At 47.9% G+C, this 22,995-nt stretch overlaps 1 protein-coding gene across 1 annotated transcript; it reads right to left on the minus strand.

The window, feature by feature from the left end:
* Window positions 1-233: 233 nt before the first annotated feature.
* Window positions 234-1,487, minus strand: LOC119404088 (uncharacterized). The gene is made up of 2 exons (XM_037670692.1): window positions 1,195-1,487; window positions 234-571 (listed from the first exon to the last, which is right to left on the minus strand). Exons 1-2 carry the CDS (start codon window positions 1,420-1,422, stop codon window positions 317-319), a joined length of 483 nt encoding a protein of 160 aa, XP_037526620.1. The 5' UTR covers window positions 1,423-1,487; the 3' UTR covers window positions 234-316.
* Window positions 1,488-22,995: the final 21,508 nt, after the last annotated feature.

Raw genomic sequence — 22,995 nt, forward strand, 5'->3', positions numbered from 1 at the left:
TCAGCTGCGGACGACCTCGAGTACTGTTGCGCCAAGCATTCTGCCGGACGTCGTACTGACATCCTGTTGAAGTTAAACCAACAGTTTCATAATTTTACATGCCGCCCATTACAGTTCTCACCATTCTTCACTGTCACATAAATTAGAATTTTTTTAATGAACAAGCTTAGTGTGACAGGCTCATATGCGGCAATTCTATAAGACAGGGTCTGTTAAGAATAACTGAAGTCGCATTGCTTTATATCTTTTCTCAACGAAAATTTAGAACAAGGAACGAACAAATTAAGAGCGTGGAGGACAATAAAAGCGGCGCTGCTCAGTGGCCGCCGCCTTCGGGTTTGTTCTCCCTGGGGGCCCTCTGTGTGACCTTGGTCTCGAAGATGGTCGGCTTGTAGGCGAGCACGAAGTTGCCCAGCAGGCCGACGCAGAAGCACACGGACACCGTGGCCGATACGATAAGCTCCCGCGTTGAGGAGTGGATGCGCGTCTCCTTGAGGAACACGGCAGTCGCTGGAATCATCACCACGCACAGAGCCAGGTAGAGCAGCCGGTAGAGGAGCGAGAAGGGAACCTGTTAAGAGCAAAGCGGCGCGGCTCTGAAAAAAAATTACGTGTCTGAGTACAAGAGCATGATACGGATCCCAACAGGGTGTGGTATCAAATAAGGGGGAGGCGGGGATGCGGCCGCACTCCTGAAGTTTTAAACTGCCACTACGCCCCACATCCCTCGGCTGGAGCGTCGAAAAGCTTACCCTATGGCTAGCTCCTTCAGGGCCACCACTGCCAACATGAAGGTCCACCAGTACCACCCTGACCCCCCCCCCCCCTCCCCGCTTACTAATTTTCTTTCCAGTAAGAACATTGAAACCAATTCGCATATGACCAAATCGATGCGCATCGATGCCATTGCGAAAGCACTTGAATGAAGAGCTATCTGAAGATTCATCATCGTCACTACAATTGCAGTCATAACCAGCAGCAGCAGCAGCAGCAGCAGCAGCAGTAGCAGCGTGGACATCGTGAGGTGTCGTCGGTCCTACGCAATGTGTACGCAACGTAACGCTTTTTAGAGCTGTGCATGGCGCAGTAAGGCCAGAAATCCAAGTGCAGCGAGGTGGGCAGAAGTGCGACGAGATAGACCCTCGCACGTAAAAGGGGTGAACTAGATGAAGCGGCAAAGCAAAGTGCGCGAACCTCTGTGGAGCCGAGGATTACGGTGAGCAGCACGAAGGACGCGGCGAAGACGGCGGTGAAGGTGCCCATGAGCATGATGAGCAGGTCCATGCGCAGCACGTACCAGTCGTGGTTGCGGTCGTAGTTGACAGCCATCAGGTAGAAGAGCTGCACCAGGCCGACGATCACCTCGAACATCTTCAGCTGGCCGCCCGAGGTGCGCAGGTAGCCGAGGTAGTAGCCGTGCATTTTGTTCTCGATGTCTAGCTAGGCCTTACGTTCAGTGGAGTGTACTCGCTGTTCTTGTTATTTATCAATGGCTCATACCCACTACGGGATATTCACCAAGCAATAGGTGGTCTTCAGATTGCTCTTGTTGAGTTAGTGCTCAGAATTAATATTATGCAGTACAGTATCTACAGTACAATTATGAAAGGAAATTAATATGTATAAACAAAATCGAATATGTGATTAACATTGAGCTAATCTAATAATCGAAATAATAACGATGGTCCCTTCTGCAATTGCCTTAGACGGCTGGAAGTTGAAAGTCATCTTCTTTTTCTTCTCCGTCAATTGTATTGATCCCGCCCTAAAGCATACCGCAGCCAACGTGGTTTAGCACTGCCTCCGGGATCAGAGGCATTGGAAGCTTTCTGCTCCTCACGTGGTTTTGCAGTGTCTGCAAAACCACGTTCTGAGCATGAGTCTACGAACTTTAACAGGTAGCCCGCAAAGTTCCGCAGGTCGCGGGATCGTATCCCGGCCGACTGCTGACCCGAAGGTCCCGGAATCGAATCCCAGCCGCGGCGGCCGCATTTTCGATGGAGGAGAAAATGCTTGAGGCCCATGTGCTTAGATTTAGGTGCACGTTGAAGAACCCCAGGAGGTCGAAATTTCCGGAGCCCACCACTACGGCGTCCCTCATAATCATATCGTGGTTTTGGGACGTTAAACACCGATGGATACATGACAACACATTCTACAGGACACTTCTTCACTTGATACACAACACCGGCCTAATGGCGCACATTTAATACAAATATACGTAACAAATATTATGCCGTAGTGGCAAGTCTATGTCGCAAAAAAAAAACCGTTAATAATAATAATAATAATAATAATAATAATAATAATAATAATTATTATTATTATTATTATTATTATTATTATTATTATTATTATTATTATTATTATTATTATTATTATTATTATTATTATTATTATTATTATTATTATTATTATTATTATTATTATTATTATTATTATTATTAGCCCGCAAACCTTCCAAAATCACTCTGACAATATTTTACGAGATCAGTTGTAGAGTGCTTCTCAAAGCATATACAGAACGCGGAGTTTTTCCCACTGCCCGTAAGAGAAAGCTTTTTGCCCTCGGGAGCTCCGATATAAATAATAATGCACATATGCTAGACATGACTCGACCCAACTTCGATGTTGTTTGCTGCCTTTCCCACCAAATGTAGGAAATCAGTATTTTTAGGCGAAAGCCTTAAATGGCTCGTGAGAAGGGTCCCTCGGCGAAAAGCTTGGGGTGTAGCACAAAAAGTCACACGACCACCTGCACGCCTCGTGGCTCGAGGCGCGCGAGCTGCGCGTTCATTTCGTCTTTGCGGCGTTCACGTGACTAAAGAAATTTAAAAGGGCAGCCTACCTTCCCATATTTTCACATCTAGATACAAAACTCCGGGAGATCACACGCATTATGGGAATTGATTTCATACGAAGCATGCGAGTAGCAACCTATGCCGGATTTTTCGCTTCGAGTCAAGCGTTACGAGTGGATCGACGTCATTGTGTGTAAGTTTAGTAGTTCCGCGCATACCGTCGGCTTTCCAGGCACCTCGAATACACTGGCGTGTAAATGTTAGCTCACAGTCTGACGTAACGTCTGCGCCTACATTAGAGCAGACATTCAAGTTTTATCGCAAAGAATTGCACACTACGGTTCGATGATGTGGATATGATAAGTAGCATTCGTTGGCGTATTATAGATTGCTTAGTTAATGCTTATTACATCGTTATAAAAGTGGGTAGCCAACACCGCAACCACAATTAGCGTGGCCCCGACATGACGTTTGTGTAGGGTTTTTTTGAAGCACTAGCGTGGCTCTGTGGTAGAATACTTGATTGAGATGCAAAATGCCTGGGTTCGATTCTGGCTCGAGCTGCGATTTTTATTCTTTCCTTCCATCGGTATTTTTCGCTCGTCGACAACGCCATCAATGCCAGCACCGAATTTTCTGCGATACGAGCTCTTTAACGTTTTGGTGTTAAGATTTCCAGTCTATTCCCGCTGTCCCAGGTGTGAATCACCTGTCGCGCATACCCGTATACCACGGGCCATGTTATGCGGGTATGTGCAACACGTGACTGGTCGAAAGGGTTTCATGACGTACGCAGCAGGCCAGTGTCGTTACTAAGATCGCAACATGTCAATCGTGTTCGTCATACACTCATGTCCTCCTATGCCAGTTTTAGCACATACCAAGTTAAGGAGACGACCACAAGAGCGCCCAGATGCAGGCGGCTAGACAGATAGATAGACAGGACCCGCTAAGAAATGCTTCGCATGTAAAAACGGCGTTCGCGTGATATAAAGTACACGGTAATATATCCACACCGGATAGCTTTTTAAATAAGGCTACTTTTCATAAATATCAAGTGTGCAGCTTACAAATCCAGCTAAGCAATAAAATACAATACATTTTCTCTAGAGTGTCTCTACTGGAATATTTAAATCGGACAAAGCTACCTAGTTATACGCCAATCTGTAATGTACCACTGGTGTATGTGTACGACTTTTGCAAAACTCGCAAACACCGTATTTCACGTAAACTGTACTGCAGGCCAAATCTTTAACTATCGTGCCCAGCGGCAAATTTGTGTGTAAGCGCCATATGATTGAACGAAGCAGCTAAAAATTGTTCTGTGGGCATGTGCTTTGTGGGAATGCACTTGCCCTCACCCTTTTTGGAACTTAGTTCAGTCATATGGCGAAGATTAACAGATAAAATTGCCGCTCGCGAACGATATAAAGATTTGGGCGACTGTACACTTTCATATCCTTTATATTTGTTCCTTTCAGACGGTGCAATACAGAGGCGTGGGACCGTAATGTTGTCACGAATGAAATCATGAAATAGAAATTCGCACTGAACTGCAAGAGGAAGGAACACTGTATACTGCATGAAAGGTATGATCAGCCACAGGTAATGTTTGGCTTAGTATGTTTAAGAACCTTCGTTTATCTAAAATAAGACATAAACTAAAAGTTATGTTTCTCATAATGGTTCATATTCGATTAGTTCGTTTTCCTTGAAATAACCAAATCCACTCTAGGCCTGTTATATAGTTCTCTAGTGAGAACAGTGTTTTTCCCGTGTATTTTACATGGAAACTCGGAGGTCCCAGGGCATAACTTTGTCTCAAGTCGTTCAATACTTTGCAGTAAGTTCAAAAATTGTGTCGGCGTTGCTGCAAAGTAGCATCATAACTCTAAGCGTACAGGACACTAGGTTTATATATAACTAGACTAAGCGAATCGTTTTAAGGTCTGAAAACGAGCGTTAATGACAGGAAGGGTGGAGACACTGAAGTACCTTAAGGAAAGCGCCTGAAGACCAACCGTGTAAAGTTCCCGTGGGCGCACTAATTGCTCGTTCGCCACATTCGTGCACCGACTCGTCCTTCCAGCTGCCTCTCAGACGCTTCCGGCACCCCGGAAGCAAAACAATTTCGTTTCAATCTCTGCGAATTTTTTTTATTTTATTTATTTACAGATACTGCAGGCAGAGTGTGTGTGTGTGTGTGTGTGTGTGTGTGTGTGTGTGTGTGTGTGTGTGTGTGTGTGTGTGTGTGTGTGTGTGTGTGTGTGTGTGTGTGTGTGTGTGTGTGTGTGTGTGGGTGGGTGGGTGGGTGGGTGTGGGTGTGTGTGGGTGTGCGTGCGCGTGCGCGTGTTATCTGAAGACGAGGCAACTTGTGAGATGATTTGTGTGGACACGCACACATCAACAAAATATCAACGGCTAACATAGCCTAGAACATATTCAAAGTCAACTTCAATGTGTATGTCGCGGAGCTGGTTCGAAGAGGAAAACCTGGTGACATCGACATCAATTTGGTGTAAACAACCAACAACCATCTACGTCACGAGTTTGTGTTGGCTGCAATGTTCCTTGAGTGTGCTCTCTGCAGCAGTTGTCAACGCAGTGTTCACGTGCGCAAGATGGCACACGTGGCTGTTTTATTGCAATAGTAACTATATGGACACTCTCTAGGGGTTCTTGCCGTCGCCGTCATGTTCCGTATAAAGTCCAAATTGATAACATCCTCCGCGCATCGTATGTTCTACCACGCAGAGAGCAAACGCTCCGCCCGTATTGAAGGAGCATGAAGGGACGTCGGAGGAGGGGGGGGGACTGTGTCGCTCGAGCAGCAACTGTGAACTCTGATTATAAGGGCGCTGTCGCGATCGCTGGCGAGCGCGCCATCTCGGCAGACATCAGCAAACGGCTCGTATACGCTTCTACGCGCTGTGCTCTCAATGCGAAGAGACTGCACGAAAACCGCTTCTCTCCTTCGAGCGACCGTATTCCCTTACAACAGCGTTTTGTAGAGTTACATGAGATCGGATCCAAAAGACTTAGCTGCTAGCCTTACTTCGTATACCATTACAATATGTTGCTATCGCATTCACTGCTTCACCCTTGCGGCGAAGCTGTGATCTTTTTAGAACGGAGACTGAAACAGCGCGACGAGAACAAGGACACCAAAGGAATGAATACGACAGGACAATCGCTCACGGCCAACTGCAAGTTTATTAGAAGAAAACCGGCATTTTATACATTCTCGGTGTAAACATGCGTATACATCTTAACAGGACTGTTTGCTGGCCTAGTTGGTATCTACTTAAGGACAAAGTTTAGCTGCGAATTAGAACACACACAACAAAGGGAGGAACACGATCGTTCTGTCATCGTGTTCCTCCCTTTGTTGTGTGTGTTCTAATTCGCGGCTTAATTATGTCCTTAATGCGTATACATAATTCATAATCACTAAGCACAGTCACAATCTTTCTTTCAAGAAGGTTATCTCTCTTGCAGATAAGCAGAAAATAGGGCGCACTAACAGAATTGTCACCTTCGTTTCGAATACAGAAGGCCTCAACGACTTCTTAGTTTGTTCCTTTTCCTGTGAGCTTGGATCTTTCAAACATGCGCACTTCTTGCAATGGTCAACTAAAAAAATGACTGCCATATATATCATATACGTTATTGCAGTGCTGACAACCACGATCATTGAAGTATTGTCCCGTTCGGCCTATATATACTGCTTTCCCATAACTCGTGGGTATCCGATGGACCACATTGCGCGTGCAAGCAGTGAAACGGGTCTTATGATTAGTTTTGCCCACGGGGGGGTCTGTTTTGCGTTTTCATTCCGGTGTCCTTGTTCTCGTCGCGCTGTTTCATTCTCCGCTGTAATTAGGAGCCAATTAGTCCTCCTCAAGTTATCACTCTTTTCCGTGGTCACGTGCCCAGCTGTTTACAAAAAAAGCCACCCAGGATCCCGCTCTCTGAAACCGAAACTGCGACAAGGCGCTATAAAACGTTTCTAAATAATCAACCGTCGCGCGCTCGAGCAAACTAGGTTTGCAGCCGTAATAAACGGGTTATTAGCTACTCATTGCAAGAGGAAAAGCAACCTGCAAAATGTTTGTGTCGGTGATCCTTTAACTTACCCGCCTCTTCCTCCCGCCATATTATTTTCTTTCCTGCCTTTCTGTCTCCCCTTATACCACATCTCATATGGAGTGTAGAAATCTCGATATCTTGTCTTCCGCCTGTCGTCTCTCTCTCAAAGTCACGTGACAAAAACTACCGCATTTACTAGCGTATTATCTGCACTTGTTGGCGCTGACTAACTTTGCCTGTATAGTATAGTGATGGCTAAATTATGGCTAACGTCGTCTAGTGTCTGCCAGGTGATCGCTGGTGTTGGATAGTTAATTTTGGCTAAAGATGGCTAAATTAGCACTTATGTTACTCATCCGCCGTTTAACACCAACGTTGTCTTCATTCAGTCTCAGCCCAGCAGTTAATTGAGTTGTCTACTAAATGTTTTCGTACTCCGTCTCACCAGCTCGACTCATTAATGTGCCTACACCTTCAGTATGTTAGCATTGAGAGTGTCTAAATGTAAAGAGTGCACGATGTTGTGTGAAGCCTAGCGCACTTCTCGCACAATACGTACCAGCACTGTTGGCTAGTGTTGCCTGCATCTTGGCTTAAGTTTTTTATCAAGGTAATTTACGGTAATTATAGGCAATTAAAGTTAATGCTAAGGCATTTCTCTCGCCTTTACCGCTGAATCACCACCCCTCTAAAAGCGCTTCCCAAATATTTTGAGCCCACATCTTGAAGGCTCCATCGAGCCACAATCTTGAGCCCCTATGCAGACCGACGTGAGCATCCGTAAAATATTGCGCGATAAAACTTTTTCCAGCATAACCTAAGAACTACGTCCATTTTCAGAACGTAATTCTGCGTCATTAAAGATATTTCTCTCTCCGAGAGCGGTCGAGTCGGAAGAGCACGCAAGAAGTCGCCTCCCGCTGTTTTTCGAGAGGCGCTCAGTGCGGAGCATGCAGACGGACAACACGACCTCATCCTCTTGGAGTCCCCCCTCACTCCCACCTGCCTTCTAAGTTCCTTTCCGTCTTCTTACACCGTCGACAGCCTGGAGCAACAAAAAAGGGGGCCAATTACATGCCGAGGCACGCGCTCTCGCGACACGACCCGACATGCAAATGCGAGGAAACGCTGGCGCGCGTCTCGAGACGGATCGCCCGACGACGCGAAACCGAGTGCGGTGGCGGCGCGTCGCGAAGCAAACGCACGACGCTTACTAGAGCGCGGCACGTAGCGACCAGACGTGGGAGCGACCGCGGCGCGCGTTTGCCCGAGAAATGCGGTGCCGTCTCTTGTCTTTCTGCGCGCGTGTGTGCGCGTGCGTGTTTTTCGAAGCGCGTTGCCGGCGTACTAAGTGACAAGACGACGTCGACGAACGCTTCACGTAGCAAAAACGCCGAGGCGCGCGCGCTTTGCAGCTTTTCGAGCGCTCGAGCTTTAATACAGAGACCTTGCACGTATCAGCATATACTATATACGAGAAGCCCGTCTCGGCTCTGAATCGCAGTGCCGCTGGCGATTCTTATATGCAAATTAAAAAACGAGGCTGGGGATTCCTGGAGAACGCTTAAAAGGTCACCTCTTGCTCTTTCGTGCACACATACAAACAATCGGCGCTTTGATTCTCGCGTAAACGGTGCGCGGGTATGCAAATGATCGCGCGAGACAAGCTCACGGAGAAGCGCCACTTGGCTGTTGTGCGGTGTTTTAAGAAGAAAACTATAGCCCTTGGGCACGTCAGCTTGTTGATCGTGCATGTGTTATTCTTATACCTGAATACCAATGGAAACAGGCTATTCCTTTTTCAGTAAATCTTTTTTTATGTACAATCAAAGGAGGTTCACTTACCAGCAGCATTTCATGGTGCACATTTTGGATCAAGCTCGGACTCTTGCTCGGTGCAGTGCACATACTTGACTTTTAAGAAATCTCATGTTATTCCCTAGTTGTAGTATGGCGAAATTCAACACATAATTGCAACGGCTTCGACATGACAGGCGCCATGTTGCTTCAGGGATTCGGGTTCAACATGCAATGGCCTCTGTTGCTATGGTCGGTTCATCGGTCGGTTGCAACGTTGTAAATGACCGCAACAAACTAAAGCTAATGGCATCGTAGTATGCTCATTTCTACATTTCACTAGTCTTGAACGCAGATTAGACTCAATATGCATGTGCATTTTTATGGTTGCCCCAGAATTGTTACTACTGAATGGCATCTGAGCATCTGACCTTCTGAATATCATTTCTTGTGTCCATGTGACACGGGTATAACTTGCCACGCCAGCTGCGCCTGCGTGTATAGACAAAATGAAGCGAAGTCTTGACAAGACGTCACCGGCAAAGAAATAACACCATGCTAAGCGTGCATCAGATCGGTTGGCATTAAGGGGTGATCCTTATGGAGTGCACTTGTGCTAAAGTCTTCACGTGTAGCCTTTGCATTGAGCTGCCACACAAGGCAATAATGAAATTACGGGCACCTTGCTGCGTTCCGACCGGGCACGCTTGCTTCCTCTTCTTATCTTGCCTGATCACAAATTTGCTCGCTGTGTTGGCCGAAACGCACGGCGCATATCGAATTCCGCGTGATCCTTTTGAAAAAATCTGGCCCCATCTCGCGGACCATCGAAAACCGGAGAAAACTATGCCGCGATGATCTCACGGTTATCCTACAGATTGCAAGATAAACAACGGAATAACATTTTCTCCCGGTGCGGAATCGATTACCCCCGTTTCGGCTATATAGGCACAGGAAGGGGTCCGCTGGAGCAGAGGTCAGTGTAACATGTCCAGAAACTTGACCACGCAGAAAACCGATACAACAAATCGGTTACGCAAGTCGGCTACAAAAAGTGTGCAACGAAAGGCTCGCATTTCTTGCGCCATTTTTAAACTGTTGATTAAACGCGAAAATTGACCGTCAGCGTCCCGCATCGATGACGCCAACACGAGTGATGCAAAAAAACATCATCACGTTACGACACCATATGACGTCATCACGACGTCACAGATCGCGGAAATTTGCGACGTAGTAATGACGTCACATAACGTGAAGTAACATTATGCCGTAATCACGTAATATCGCTTCGTCAAAGGTGGGCCGATGACGGAGGCAGGGCGAAACCAGGTGAGTTGCAAAAAGCTTGCAGTGCCTCCGATCCTGGAGGCAGTGCAAAACCACTTAGGTGCAGAAAACTTTCGTAAGGGGGCTGGGGAGGATCAATACATCGACGACTGAGAACAAAAAGAAGATGGCTTTCGCCTTCGAGTCATCTTAGGTGAATACATAAGGGACCCTGTGAGCTTTTGTAGTGCTAATTCAAGAATAGTTTCAGATAACAGTGCTCAAGGGATTCTTTTTTTAGAAAATTGACGAAGACAGTAGACAGGTCATACAGGTCCTTGCGGCTTTACTTCTGTTTGTAGTGGCCATAATAATACGCTCAACGCAACAATTATCGTGTAGCAGCTTGCCCATATGAAAAACAATTGTTTATGAGAACTCATTCTATTTGTTTTGCTCGTAGTGCTGTCGATATTACCATTCAATCAACGAGATATTCCCACGCTGATGAATAAGTTGAACTAAGTTTTGGAAGAACTGTACGTTTTTATAATGTGCCTGTGCCCGATCGTCTCCGGAAACATCTGTGCCAGAAACTTTCGGAGCATTGCACTTGCAGGGAAAAAAAAGACCTCTCGTCGCAATTCACGTGCCATTTCCAGTTCTCAATCCTGTATGTTATACGCTACACGATGTTGCCACATTTCGCACCCACATTCTAGACTGTGCGATGAAGCTACTAGGAAATTTTTCTTTCTTCCTTCCTTTCTTTTCTTTTTTTTGCGATATCCGCCCTCAGGGAAGCTTTCGCGCTCGAGTGTGCAGCGTTTTTCTATGGGTGTGAGTCAGCACCAAAGCTGGGCGCCTTCACGACGTCCCGACTTCCCGAGGTAAAAGATTAGCTTAAACTTGACCTCCACCTCACAGACTAAGGTGAAGTCGGTGAAATGTTAGCGACTGTCAGAAATGGTGCGATGTCAACAGGATGTATCCGATCGCGCTTAAAGATATAAATACGGACAGAAAAAGAGATTATCAGAAGAACGCTAACTAAGAAAACTGGTTTATTTTCAGTGAATCGTGTTCGTGCTGAAACTCATTGCCATTTCACGTTATAATAATTGTTGGGTTTACACGCCCCAAAACCAAGGGAAGCCGCAGTGGAGGGCTTGCGAAATTGCGACCATCCCTCTAACTACACGGGCATGTAGCATTTTGCCTCCAGGGAAACGCGGCCGCCGAGGCAGGGATTCGATCCCGCTACCTTCGGGTCAGCAGTCGAGCACCATAACCACTAGACCATCGCGGTGGGTGCCATTTCCCGTGAGCGACTCACTGTGGTAGGAAAGTTGACTTCTAATGTGAAAGGTGCGCGCATGGGCTTTCATACGACCGTAATACAACCGCGATATCATAAACGCCTCGACGTAGCCTCCGCTTTAACTGCGATCGGCGGAATACGTGTTTTAATTCGTAATTTATTGTAACATCCCTTTGAGCCAAATGCATCGAAGCGCGTTCACGCAGATTTCTTTGCGGCAAACCCGAATCAGCACGTTTTACACTGAAGACCAGACATCGAACACGGGAAATGAGGTTGGAGATGAGAAGCAAACTGTAACAACAAAATGAGTTTGAGACAACGTTGAGTACAGTAAAGTTGTCAAATCGAATTTCAGCCATAGGTGAATTCGAATCTTGTGAGATCATCTGCTTACCCTTTGATGATCGGCACAGCACTCCACTCTGTCATTGTCGTTGTCGTCGTCGTTGTCGTTGTTGTTGTTGTTGTTGTTGTTTTCTTACAGCACTATCGCTGATCCGAAAATGAGTCTTACGCCGGGGCACAGCTTCCCATGTCGGTAACTTCCTGCAACAAAACATGATGGCGGCACCTTTGACAAATACGAAGTAATTTGACTTAACCATTCTTATCATTTCTAAAGAAAAATATATATCTTCCCCATACTCAATAATATTATGGGAACACATGGACATCTCTTGAAAAACCGCAAGACTTGCGCCACACACATATGCAAGCATACTGGCTTCTATGCGCGATTACCACAAATTCACACAGTCACACGGGACTAGGCCGTATGTTCACATGGGTGACATAATTGAGACATGCCCCGCATCCCGGCATGCGACGATCACCTGCACGAATCCTCTTGCGCCAAGTCGTTGGTCTCAAGTGGACAACGAAACTGACAGAGGAAGATGCACACGTGGTCTAGCGCCTGGACAACAATCGTCCTCATGAATTCGCGTGAAATTGTTAACCATTACAACGACAACCTCGCAAGCTCTAATAAAAGGGCAGAAGCAAAGACGGCGAGTGGGAGCTTTAAGATGTGGTCGAAATGAACAATAGGTACGTGTTTCCGCAGCACTGAAGCTCTCGTAATGGGAACTTGCATTGTGGCCATTGCGATCTACAGATGGCCGTCCGTATACAGGAAGCTTTGACGCAACCGGCGACAGAGGAAAGCTTCAAATGGCGCTGCGATTGTGCGCACATGTTGCGTTTAGGTGGATCCGACTCTACAGGCGCATCTCCTGACAAAAGCATCTCTCTTTGGGCGGTGTGCCGAGTAATTCGTACGCAAGCCGCGCTGAGATTACCGCGTCCGTGTCCGGCTAAGAAGCAAAGAAGAAGAAGAAGAAGAAGAAGAAGATATACACATGACAAGAGGGACAGCGCGCGTGTACGTGCACGGACAACTGAGGGAAGCGGGAAGTTTTACAGTGATGTCTCAAGTTCCGCGGCACGTCGCTCGCGTAGCTAACTAACATTGCAGCGCAATGCATTTTACCTCTTCCGCGTGGTTTTGTTACGTTTAGTTGCAGTCTCGTTCCGCCTGCTGAACAAAACCCAAGATGCGGCAACGCGTGCCAACTGCCTTGTGGAAAAAAGAAAAAGAATCAATGACGTGCAGCTCACCATTCACCGTATGAAAACCCAAAGTATTGTTTTTGATACGCTGAAATCGCAGAAGTGTGGGTCACTGGGCTAGTTGGTTTATCGTTGTAACAGCCCTGTTACGACTTCAAAATGGCGGTTAGCCGGGCTTGTTAGGGTAGAAACAGCGGTTTATTGTTGTTTAAAAAAAAAAACGGTTTATTATAAACAGTTGTTTCTTCTTGCACTTTGTATTGGGTTGGTGTGTTTCCACATCTGAGCTGCACCTTGTATCTTTGACACTGCTGTTTACACTATATACTCCGCATTGAATTGTTTTCTTCGGATTGTGTTCGTCTCTTTCTGTTTGCGACACCATTGTAACTGTACTGCATATCTTGTGTACCACTCCTGCCTGGACCGAGAAGGTCTGCTATATACTGAAAAAAAAAACAGAACACCACGAAGAGCTGTGGTGGACGTTCTTCTTTCGTTTTCATCCTATGCTCTGCTTTACTACCGTTACAAAGCAGGATTGTAACTTACCTTTGCAAAACATTTACTGAATAAGTATAATATTAAGGTCTCACTAAAACCTTATTTTCCAGTCTTGATGGTGCACGATACACGGTCATAAATATATATATGCAATAAACAGCAGCGAGACACAGCTTTCCGACTCATCTAGGTCGTCATAATCGACGCCCACATCTTTGTTCAGAATCCGAATGCCTGCATACCTCTCGTTCGTTCTACATTTGGTCATATTTCGCTGTTCTCCAAATTCTTACGCGCAGTGAAAACTTAGCCGCTATGTACAAAGGGTAGATCAACGACCTGCTGCTCGTTATTGAGTGTGTCGCTACAGGCTTAGCTCCCGTACGCGTGCGCCCCATTTTTGTTTTATTTCGCTTCGCGCAGCGCGAGACGACGCCGCTGGAGACAAGACACGGCTCTCGTGGGGATTGAGTCACTTTCCCAGCCGTCTGCGACCCAGAGCAACTCACTCGTAGCGAATGACCACGGCTGGCATTTCACGTAACGCGTCTGCCATACGCCACACCCCACACTGCAGTTTCTCGCCGAGCACTGGTCAAGTTCCACGTCGCCTCATCCTGAATAAGACGGCCGCCGACTCTCCGTCATACTGTAAGATTAGGGCGCAGACCAACTGACTCAGTACATAAGGAGACACACACACACACACACACACACACACACACACACACACACACACACACACACCCGCCACGGTGGTCTAGTGGTTATGGCACTCGACTGCTGACCCGAAGGTCGCGGGATCGAATCCCGGCCGCGGCGGCTACATTTTCGATGGAGGCGAAAATGTTTGAGGCCCGTGTACTTAGATTTAGGTGCACGCTAAAGAACCCCAAATGGTCGAAATTTCCGGAGCCCGCCACTACGGCGTCTCTCATAATCATATCGTGGTTTTGGGACGTTAAACCCCAGATATTATTATTATTATTACACACACACACACACACACACACACACACACACACACACAGACGCGCGCGCGCGCGCGCGCGCGTACGTACTATGTGCGTACGTATACTTGGCGCTAACTTTCAAAGACGAATTTTCATTGCGGGATCACAGCGTATACGCATATTAAAGCGAAAGGCTTATGCGTCTCATGCGAACGTGACCTTGAGCGAAAAGCCGTCGTGTATAGTTGTAATCGTACACAGTCACATGACCACCCGCGCGTCTTGTGACTCGAGGCGCGCGAGCTGCGCGTTTAGTTCATCATGCAGCGTTCGTGTGACAAAATATTAAGAACGCGGCATTCGCATGATATAAAGTGCAAGGTAATATAGCCACACCAGATGGCTTTCGCCTTCGAGTCGTCTTAGGCGATTACACAACGGACCCTGCGAGTTTTTATTCTTCTCATAGCAGAAACGCAACGCGTGCTCAGAGCATCCTTATAACGCCATTCTCGACATGCATGGGTATTACGAATGACGTTACCAGGATGTTGCGTTACAGGGCCTAATCCCATTGTGGAATTATAGGGAGTTGTAGGGCCTAATTCCAAAGTGGAATTAGGCCCAAGAACGGAAGTAGGCCCCCGGCAGGAGTCAGCTGCAAAAGCGCAGCGCCGTAAACCGGTAAAATATTGGAGCGCTGCCCGGAGTGCGACCCGCATCGCCGAGCTCACCACAACGGTTTGCCGAGGTCAAGCGGAAGGACCTCGACGGAGAACACCTCCACTGACTAGTAGCGAAGGCCCCTTTATGCCCACGTAGCTGAGCGTGCGAGAGGGCAAGAATAAACGCGCTTCCTCGCTCTCTGAGACAGCTGCCGTGGGAAATGCGACAGATTTGTGAGCAACATAATCTTTTTATTTACAACTGCATTTTTTATTTATATTTTAAGGTCTTAGATGCCTCGTCAAACGCGAAAATTGACCGTCGGCGTCGGTGGCGTCAACACGAGTGATGCAAGAAGTCATCATCACGAGTGATGACGTATATACCCATTATGATGTGCACCTGTGCCCATCAGCACTCACAGCGTCCACATTCACGTTACTCAAACTCACGGGCGTTCATCCCCGCTCGTAACCACGCCGAATCACATCGGCAAACACACAAGCCCCACCCAATTGTCTTTGAGATCGGTGTGAAAGGAACTCAAGACTCATAAGAGCGCCGAGATATTGAGGTCAAGGCCTTAGGTGCCTCACCAAACGCGGAAAATGACCGTTGGTGTCCACCGTCGTCCCGCGGCGTCGGCCTCAGCGTCAACACGAGTGACGCGAAAAAATCATAACCACGTGATACGCCACATATACGACGTCATGATGACGCCACAGATCGTCAAACTTGTGACGGCAGCATGACGTCACTTCGGCGTCATACCACGAGACGTCATATGATGGTGTCATCGCATGAAATCGTCGCTTGGTCAAAGGCGGGCCGATCACGGAGGCGGTGCAAACCTTGTGAGGTGCAGAAAGTTTGCAGTGCCTCAGATCCTGGAGGCAGTGCAAAACCACGTTAGGTGCAGAAAGCTTTCGGAGGGGAGCGGGGAAATGTCAATACATCAACTGAGAAGATAAAGAAGATGGCTTTCGCCTTCGAGTCTTCGTAGGCGAACGCATAAGTTAGACTGTGATTTTTTCCGGATGATTCCCACACGCATCTGTTTTGGTGTTTTGCATCCCCTGGGATCTAACTACCTGTCCATTAGTAAATAGTATAAAACAGACAGGTAAGGGTCTTCATGCACCTGCTGCTCCATGCAGGAGCTGCCTCTGAGAAACAAGCAGATTTGCTGCACGAAATTGATGTACACCTCTCTGAAGCCCTCCATTCTCATTGCGAGAGGCAGGACAATTTCCGGGCCAGCTCACAAGGCTCGACCTCAGAGGTTCCGGTGTGTACGTGTCACGCGATCTGAGAAATGTTCCAGCTGACCCATTTACGTCCAAGCGTCTCTGCCTGCATTGTGCACTGTATTTATGTACCGACTGCGACACAACACAAATAATGTACGAATGTTGCTGACAGCGTCAGCATTGCGTGAGGAAAGATAGCAGTCCCTAAACGAAGGGCGTTCTTTTTTTTTAACTGCGGAGCAGCTTAAGGGACCACCCTGTCGTCCTCTCATATGTCTCGCGTTGGCGTCACGCAGCTCCCACGTTTGATACACATAAGCCGAGCAGGCTGCACGCTTGGAACGCCAGCGCTTGCCTGCCCGTGAACGCGCCAGCGTCGCCGAAGGGCTAATTCCTCTGTCCGAGTCAGCGAAACGCCAGAGCGGTAGTTAGACGCACCGCGCTCGGAGCAGCAAACAGTAGAAAAACAGTAGCAAGGAGACCATAGAATAGAAAATAGATAATCGCAAAACAAATCAGATAATCACAGGAAAACAACAGAAAGGGATTGAAAATGTCACATAAGCACACGAAGAGGACAGAAAAGAGCACTAAAGAGCAGATAAATACAACATAAACACAAGGGAAACACAGGCGAATCAACGTTCCGCAGTTTGTACAGCTTTCCCTTGAGGTGAAAGTGGCTTACATCGTCATCATTCTGAGAAGTCTGGCAACGTGAATCGGAGGCGAGCTCTGCTGCTTCGAACGACACTTCGCTCGAGGACGGGGGAATTGCTTTAAATTACAAGCCAGAAGGTCCGATACAAGTACATCACACGAATCGCATGAACATGTACGCTCAGAATTCATTCACTTCGTCTCACCAGCAAAACAGGCCACCACACATGTTTCTATAGGGTTTCCGCGAGGTAATAACAAGTTGCGGCAGCCCGAGCAGCCGTCCTTTAGAGCTAAAGGATCGGATGACTTGACGTTTATGTGGTTAAGAGTTAAATATGGCAACCGATACGACGTGTGACGCGTTCTTTGCAACCTGCTGGCACTCGATCAATGTTACTGCTGGGATATTGTTTTACGTGGTTTGCGGTAGAATTAGTCGTATGTAAGATAACAGTCACTACTGTAGCAACTGTCAAATAAAAAAATAAAAAGTTAGTGTTATTCTAACAATGCAACGAATGTGTACGGAGCAGCTGGACCCAATAACCTATGTGAGGAGGGTAAATAGTGCCTGGTCCAATAGAGAGAATGCACGTAAGATCCACCCACGTGCTTATTTGCTCAACGAGAGGAAACATTTTTTGAAAGAATAATAGCTAATTTACTGACTAACCGGTACTAATTTGCATGCATAGTTAACGCTTCTTGCTATGTACATTTATTTAGACAGGATAGTGTTCACGGACATTGTTTCCTTTTTTTAAATTTACTACTACGACGCGCTTCAATGTGCCTGCCACCAGCGCTGCTCCGTTTACGCTGAACGTACTCTCACGTAAAGAGCATCACTTATACCAACAGCCATGTCGTACCCTAGGAGATACCTTAGACCACTGAGGGTGGCAGAGACAAACAACAAACTCTTCACGACTCTGACAACAACAACATCGTTTTGGTCCGAAGAAATGCACAGAAGTCACGGTTCAACGAGGTAGGCGGTTTGTATACGCCGCTTCCAATCGAAATAAGCAAGAAAATGTAACCGCAAAAGCGCGATTCAAGCACACAGAAACGAAGAAACTTACACAAAGGAGAGCTATAGTGAAAATGAGCAAAACGTCAGAGTTCACGCATGGTCACTAAACGTGCGATTACGGAAGCGACTCTGCATTCTCCGATTCTCTCTTTTTTTGCTCTTTCTCTTTCATTTTTCCTTTAGTTCCTGGATTTCTCCTCGCCCTCTTTTCCCTTTTTTTTAATTTTAGCGACATACACGAGTCGGGGTGAGTCAGTGTGAAAGGGTAAACGGCGCTTCACTCGAGGCCACGCAAAATGAGCAAATAACGGAAGCGCGCCTCTTGACACCTCTCCGGCTGCCTTCTGTGTTCTCTTTCTTCTTCCAGTTTTCTTTAAGTCGGCGAGCCGGAGAGAGGGAAGGCGAACAGATCACGTGCGGCCCACACAAAACGAGCAATAACGGAAGCACCTCTTTGCGCTCTCCTACCGCCCTTCCATTCTTGATTTTTCTTTCTTTAATCCTTCTTCTTTTATTCTGCGTCGCTCACCTCCATGTCGACCTGCTGTGCGGTGCTGTAACAGCGGCGGCGTGCTCGGCGGACGTGGAAGAGGAGCGACACGCGGTCTGCATAGCGATGCCCGCCGTGACTTCCGGTAAAGCCAGCGCGGCAGCCGTCGAAAGCGTAACCGCAGGCAGGCGAGCACGCGACGAAGAAGGGTGAAGCGGGAGGCCGTTTCACTTTGGCGGCGTGTTGCCTGTGTCGTGGGCATCAGTCGGTCTCGACGGCAGCGGTCGATGCCGAGACCGACCGCGCATGTGACACGTTAAGCGTCGCGCACGTCGCGTCGACGACAGCATTCGAAAGCGTCGCGACGGAATGCCGTCGTCGGGGCGACCTGAACGACAAGGCACCGCGAGCGTGTCGATTTCGACGAAGCAGCTTTTTGACGAGGCGGAAATCTCGTGTAACCGGACGCCGCGGCACGCGCTGCATGTTTGCTTTGTTATTCCGTGTGTGTTTGTGCGTGCGTCGCCAGTGCGCGCACGCGAGCTCACAGATGCCGCTGTAGACATAGACATCAGACAGAGAGAGAGAGAGGGATGGGGGCTTTCGAAAGGCAGGGAGGTTAACCTGATCTCACTTGGTTTGCTACCCTACACAAACGGCGGAAAAGCGGGCAGGAAAAGAATAAGGAAAGGAAGAACGAAAGAGAGAGCAAGTGACGCACACATCGCACTGTTCATCGCGCTATTACGCACTGTCACCATAGATCGGTTCTCTTTAAGCTCACACTGAAGTATATACACACATTTCGTCTATACGTATAGCGACGTACCGGGTGTTGCAGATAGGCAACTGTACAACGCAGATAGTGTAAAACTGACATCGGCAGCCAGCGATACAGGACACAACAGATATACAAACGCAGTTCTCACATTGCCTCAGAGAACGCTGTAATGCGGATGCAAATGCAGATTAACGCCGGTGAAATGCCTGAGGCAGCACAACTACCATCAGAACCTCCTGCATTGTAGGTGGACACTTTAACATTTGAATACCGCTGCAGCCGTAATTTGCACAAAAGTTTGGGATATACTCGAAATTTTGATATTTTCGTAAGCCCGCGCCCGTCCAGCGACGCGAAAATATAAAAGCAAACGCCGCAGAAAGACCCATTCAGCCAGCGTTGCACAGCAGCCGGCTCGAAAAGTGTTTGACGTGCACTCGGATACGAGGGTTTTGTTAAAAGCCACCTTCGGGAATTACGCAAAGGCTCCCGCGGTGTGTAACAAAAGACGACCCCCATGCAAGCATACGACGCTGCGAGGTCCGGACCGAGGGGGAGCACAAATTCCGCATAACAAACACAAGAGCCAGCCGGGCGATTATGGTGACGTGCGCGAACCGTTCCAGCCAGCGTCATTAATATTTATCAAAATCTTCGCGAGCGGCGGTAGTCCTCACAGGCTGCGGATGTAAGCAAACACAAGCACGCCTATATGGCCGCGACGTGCGCGGAAGATACGATCGTCGGATTGCGATGCGTGGTATAGAGGTACGGCGGTTAGGTATGCTTTTTTTGCAATCTTTTTCTACATTTTGTCGGGGAACGGGGGAGAGGGTACATGTCAGAGAAGGTCGTGCAAAAGGTGGTGAATGGTGTGGTTAGGTGGTTCATAGGAGACCAATCACGTTGCCCCATTCCCTCACATGACGTCACAAAGGAAGGAAGAGGTGGAGGAAGAAGAGAGAGAAGTTATTACCGATAGGAGCGCGCTCCCTGTGCTGCTCGAGATCTTTCTCACGCCTGACCGCAGATTGCGTACGCCGCGGTTACAGCCATCGAGAGGTGCACCTCGTTAAACGGAGGCAACGCACGACGCTTCATCGGGCACTTGCGTAATCGTGGGAAGAGACGGAGATCCATCGGCGGGAGACGCGGTTCGTGCGGTGGAGGAGGAGATGCGATGGGGTGGCGGAATACTTAAAGGGAAATACCGTCATTTTCGGGCTACACTCAGCCCCGATAATGCGGGAAGTCCGCTTAGGTTAACCCGCCGCGGTGGTCTACTGGTTATGGTGCTCGACTGCTGACCCGAATGTCGCGGGATCGAATCCCGGCCGTGGCGGCCATATACTTCGATGGAGGCGAAATGCTAGATGGTGGTGAAAAAAAAAAAAACATGGTTGATCCCTCCGTCATAGGAATCAGAATAACACGAAAGTAAAGCTTGTCCTTACAGAAGTAGCTGAATGTTTACTGTACATTGATATAAGATAGTTGGTACAATGTATATTGATGTCTGGCAGCTAATGGCACCGTTTAACGTGTATGCACCCACTTTGATGATCGGTGGTACATCTCCATCCCGACGACTAACGTCGATGTTAAATGATTAAACAAACCCTTGTGGTAGCTGTAGCAATCAACGGTGAAAGCGTAATCAAAGAACGGACTAGAGGGAAACGCAAAGCGCGTCGTGCCCAAGGCTCCTTGGTCGTGCCGCCCCGGTAGCCCGGCCGCTACTTTTCTCGGGGCGAGCGCGTGAGCGGGGAACGCGGTGTTACAGCCAGGTGTGGCAGGCGCGCGTCGCAGAGCTATTTTTGGTTTGGATTAGCGTGATGCTACGAGCGAGGCCGACGCTTTTACCACGCCTGGGCCAATGTCGCCACCTCGCGGTGTGTTAAGGGTAGGTAGGTAAAAACTTTATTTCTCCTTTTGAAAGGAAAGGGGCAAAGGGATAGAGATAGGGGGAGGTTGCTACACACGGTAGTCCTCCGCAACCTTCTCTGCCCAACCCAGGATTGCCTCCTGGACGTCGGGTTTCGAGCTGCGCAAGGCAGCCTCCCATTGATAAAATTGAACTATTGAAAACTCGCCGAATGGGACGGACCTGTAACGCGTTGCAGGTGCTAATCGCGGAGGCCATAGTAATGACGAATTACTTTAACTTACCGCTCCCAGAGGGCAACACCACTCCGCCGACCGGGAGAGTTGTAGATATAAAAGGCGCGTTTGTAAAGCCTCTAGAGTCTGTGACCGTGGCGCAGTGGATAGCGTGCCCGGCATCTGTTGTTGCGGTCCGAGTGGTCGTTGGTTCTATGCCCGATGACGGAACCTTTTAATTTTACCATCTGATCGTGTACCTTTTTTCGACGTCATTTCCGTGACGGAAATACGTCATTGAAGTCTTGGTGGGACCCCGGCATAAAACACTTTCGTGTTTGATTGTTCAGGGGAAGGGGTGGAATGGGAAAGAGCGAGTAGGTGGGTCTCTATTCCAGGACTCCAGTGATCCTGGCTATACGCGCCGCCTGGTACAAGAGGCCTCTCTGGACCTCCAGCCCTGGCCGAGCTAGGAGGATCTCCCACGGCTCCCTACAGTAAATACGCAACATAGGCGAGTTTGCCTCCTGTGGTCTTGCTGCGCATTCCCACGTCACATGTGGCAGTGACGGCTGTGCACCACACCACGTACAAGCTCCGCCATGTAATGTGGGATTTATGTGATGAGCCCTTTCCAAGTGAGGATGGGTGTGCGTTTGGATTCTTCTATATGCGCGAGCTTCTGCTACACCTTGTGGGGTCAGAGACCCCCACAACCTTTCACTTCTGCAACGCTTTCACCGTTGATTGCTACAGCTACCACAAGGGTTTGTTTAATCATTTAACATGGACGTTAGTCGTCGGGATGGAGATGTACCACCGATCATCAAAGTGGGTGCATAAACGTTAAACGGTGCCATTAGCTGCCAGACATCAATATACATTGTACCAACTATCTTATATCAATGTACAGTAAACATTCAGTTACTTCTGTAAGGACAAGCTTTACTTTCGTGTTATTCTGATTCCTATGACGGAGGGATCAACCATGTTTTTTTTATTGCGCTAGCAATTATATGGACAGTCTCGGCTGGATTTTGCCGTCGCCGTCATGCACCGTATATGTATAAGTATATCTATATATATATATATATATATATATATATATATATATATATATATATATATATATATATATATATATATATATATATATATATATATATATATATATATATAAAAGCCCCAAAGAAAATTAATTCAGAAAAATGCTTCCGAAGCGCGGAATCGAACCAGGGACCTCTTGCTGCGCAGCGAGTGGCGCTAATCACTACGCCACGGAACGCAGGTCCTCCACGTAGCTAACGGCGAGCGTTATATACACACCCTTTACCACTGGACGGACTCAGAGACGGCCGGCGCTTATAAGCGTTTCTTCATTATCAGCGAGATGGCGCTAGGAGCGCGACGGGCGCATTTAAAAGACGTCGTCGGCAAACTCGCTCGCTTCTTATATTTGCGCAGGGAGAACCTTGGCCTTCCGCTGTCTGCTCGCGCGGTTTTCTCGTGGTGAGGGCAAGAGGGATGTTTCAAGCTTTCACCGTGATGTCCGCGCTCATGTTGCGGAGCTTACGAAAGTCACTCGAGCTCAAGAGACGCCGCTAAACGAACAAACAGAAGATGAGCGCGAACTATCAAGTGTCACAGCTCGACACTTGAAGCACGCTAGTTTCCTTCGCTGCTTCGGCCGCCTTTGCAACAGG

Source organism: Rhipicephalus sanguineus, chromosome 9 (genome assembly GCF_013339695.2).
Source record: "Rhipicephalus sanguineus isolate Rsan-2018 chromosome 9, BIME_Rsan_1.4, whole genome shotgun sequence".
In the NCBI taxonomy this organism is placed as follows: Eukaryota; Metazoa; Arthropoda; class Arachnida; order Ixodida; family Ixodidae; genus Rhipicephalus; species Rhipicephalus sanguineus.

Coding starts and splice junctions, on each gene's coding strand:
- LOC119404088 (XM_037670692.1), bottom strand. CDS start 1,422: ATGCACGGCTACTACCTCGGCTACCTGCGCACCTCGGGCGGCCAGCTG. Junction 572..1,194: donor TAATCCTCGGCTCCACAGAG/GTTCGCGCACTT, acceptor TGCTCTTAACAG/GTTCCCTTCTCGCTCCTCTA.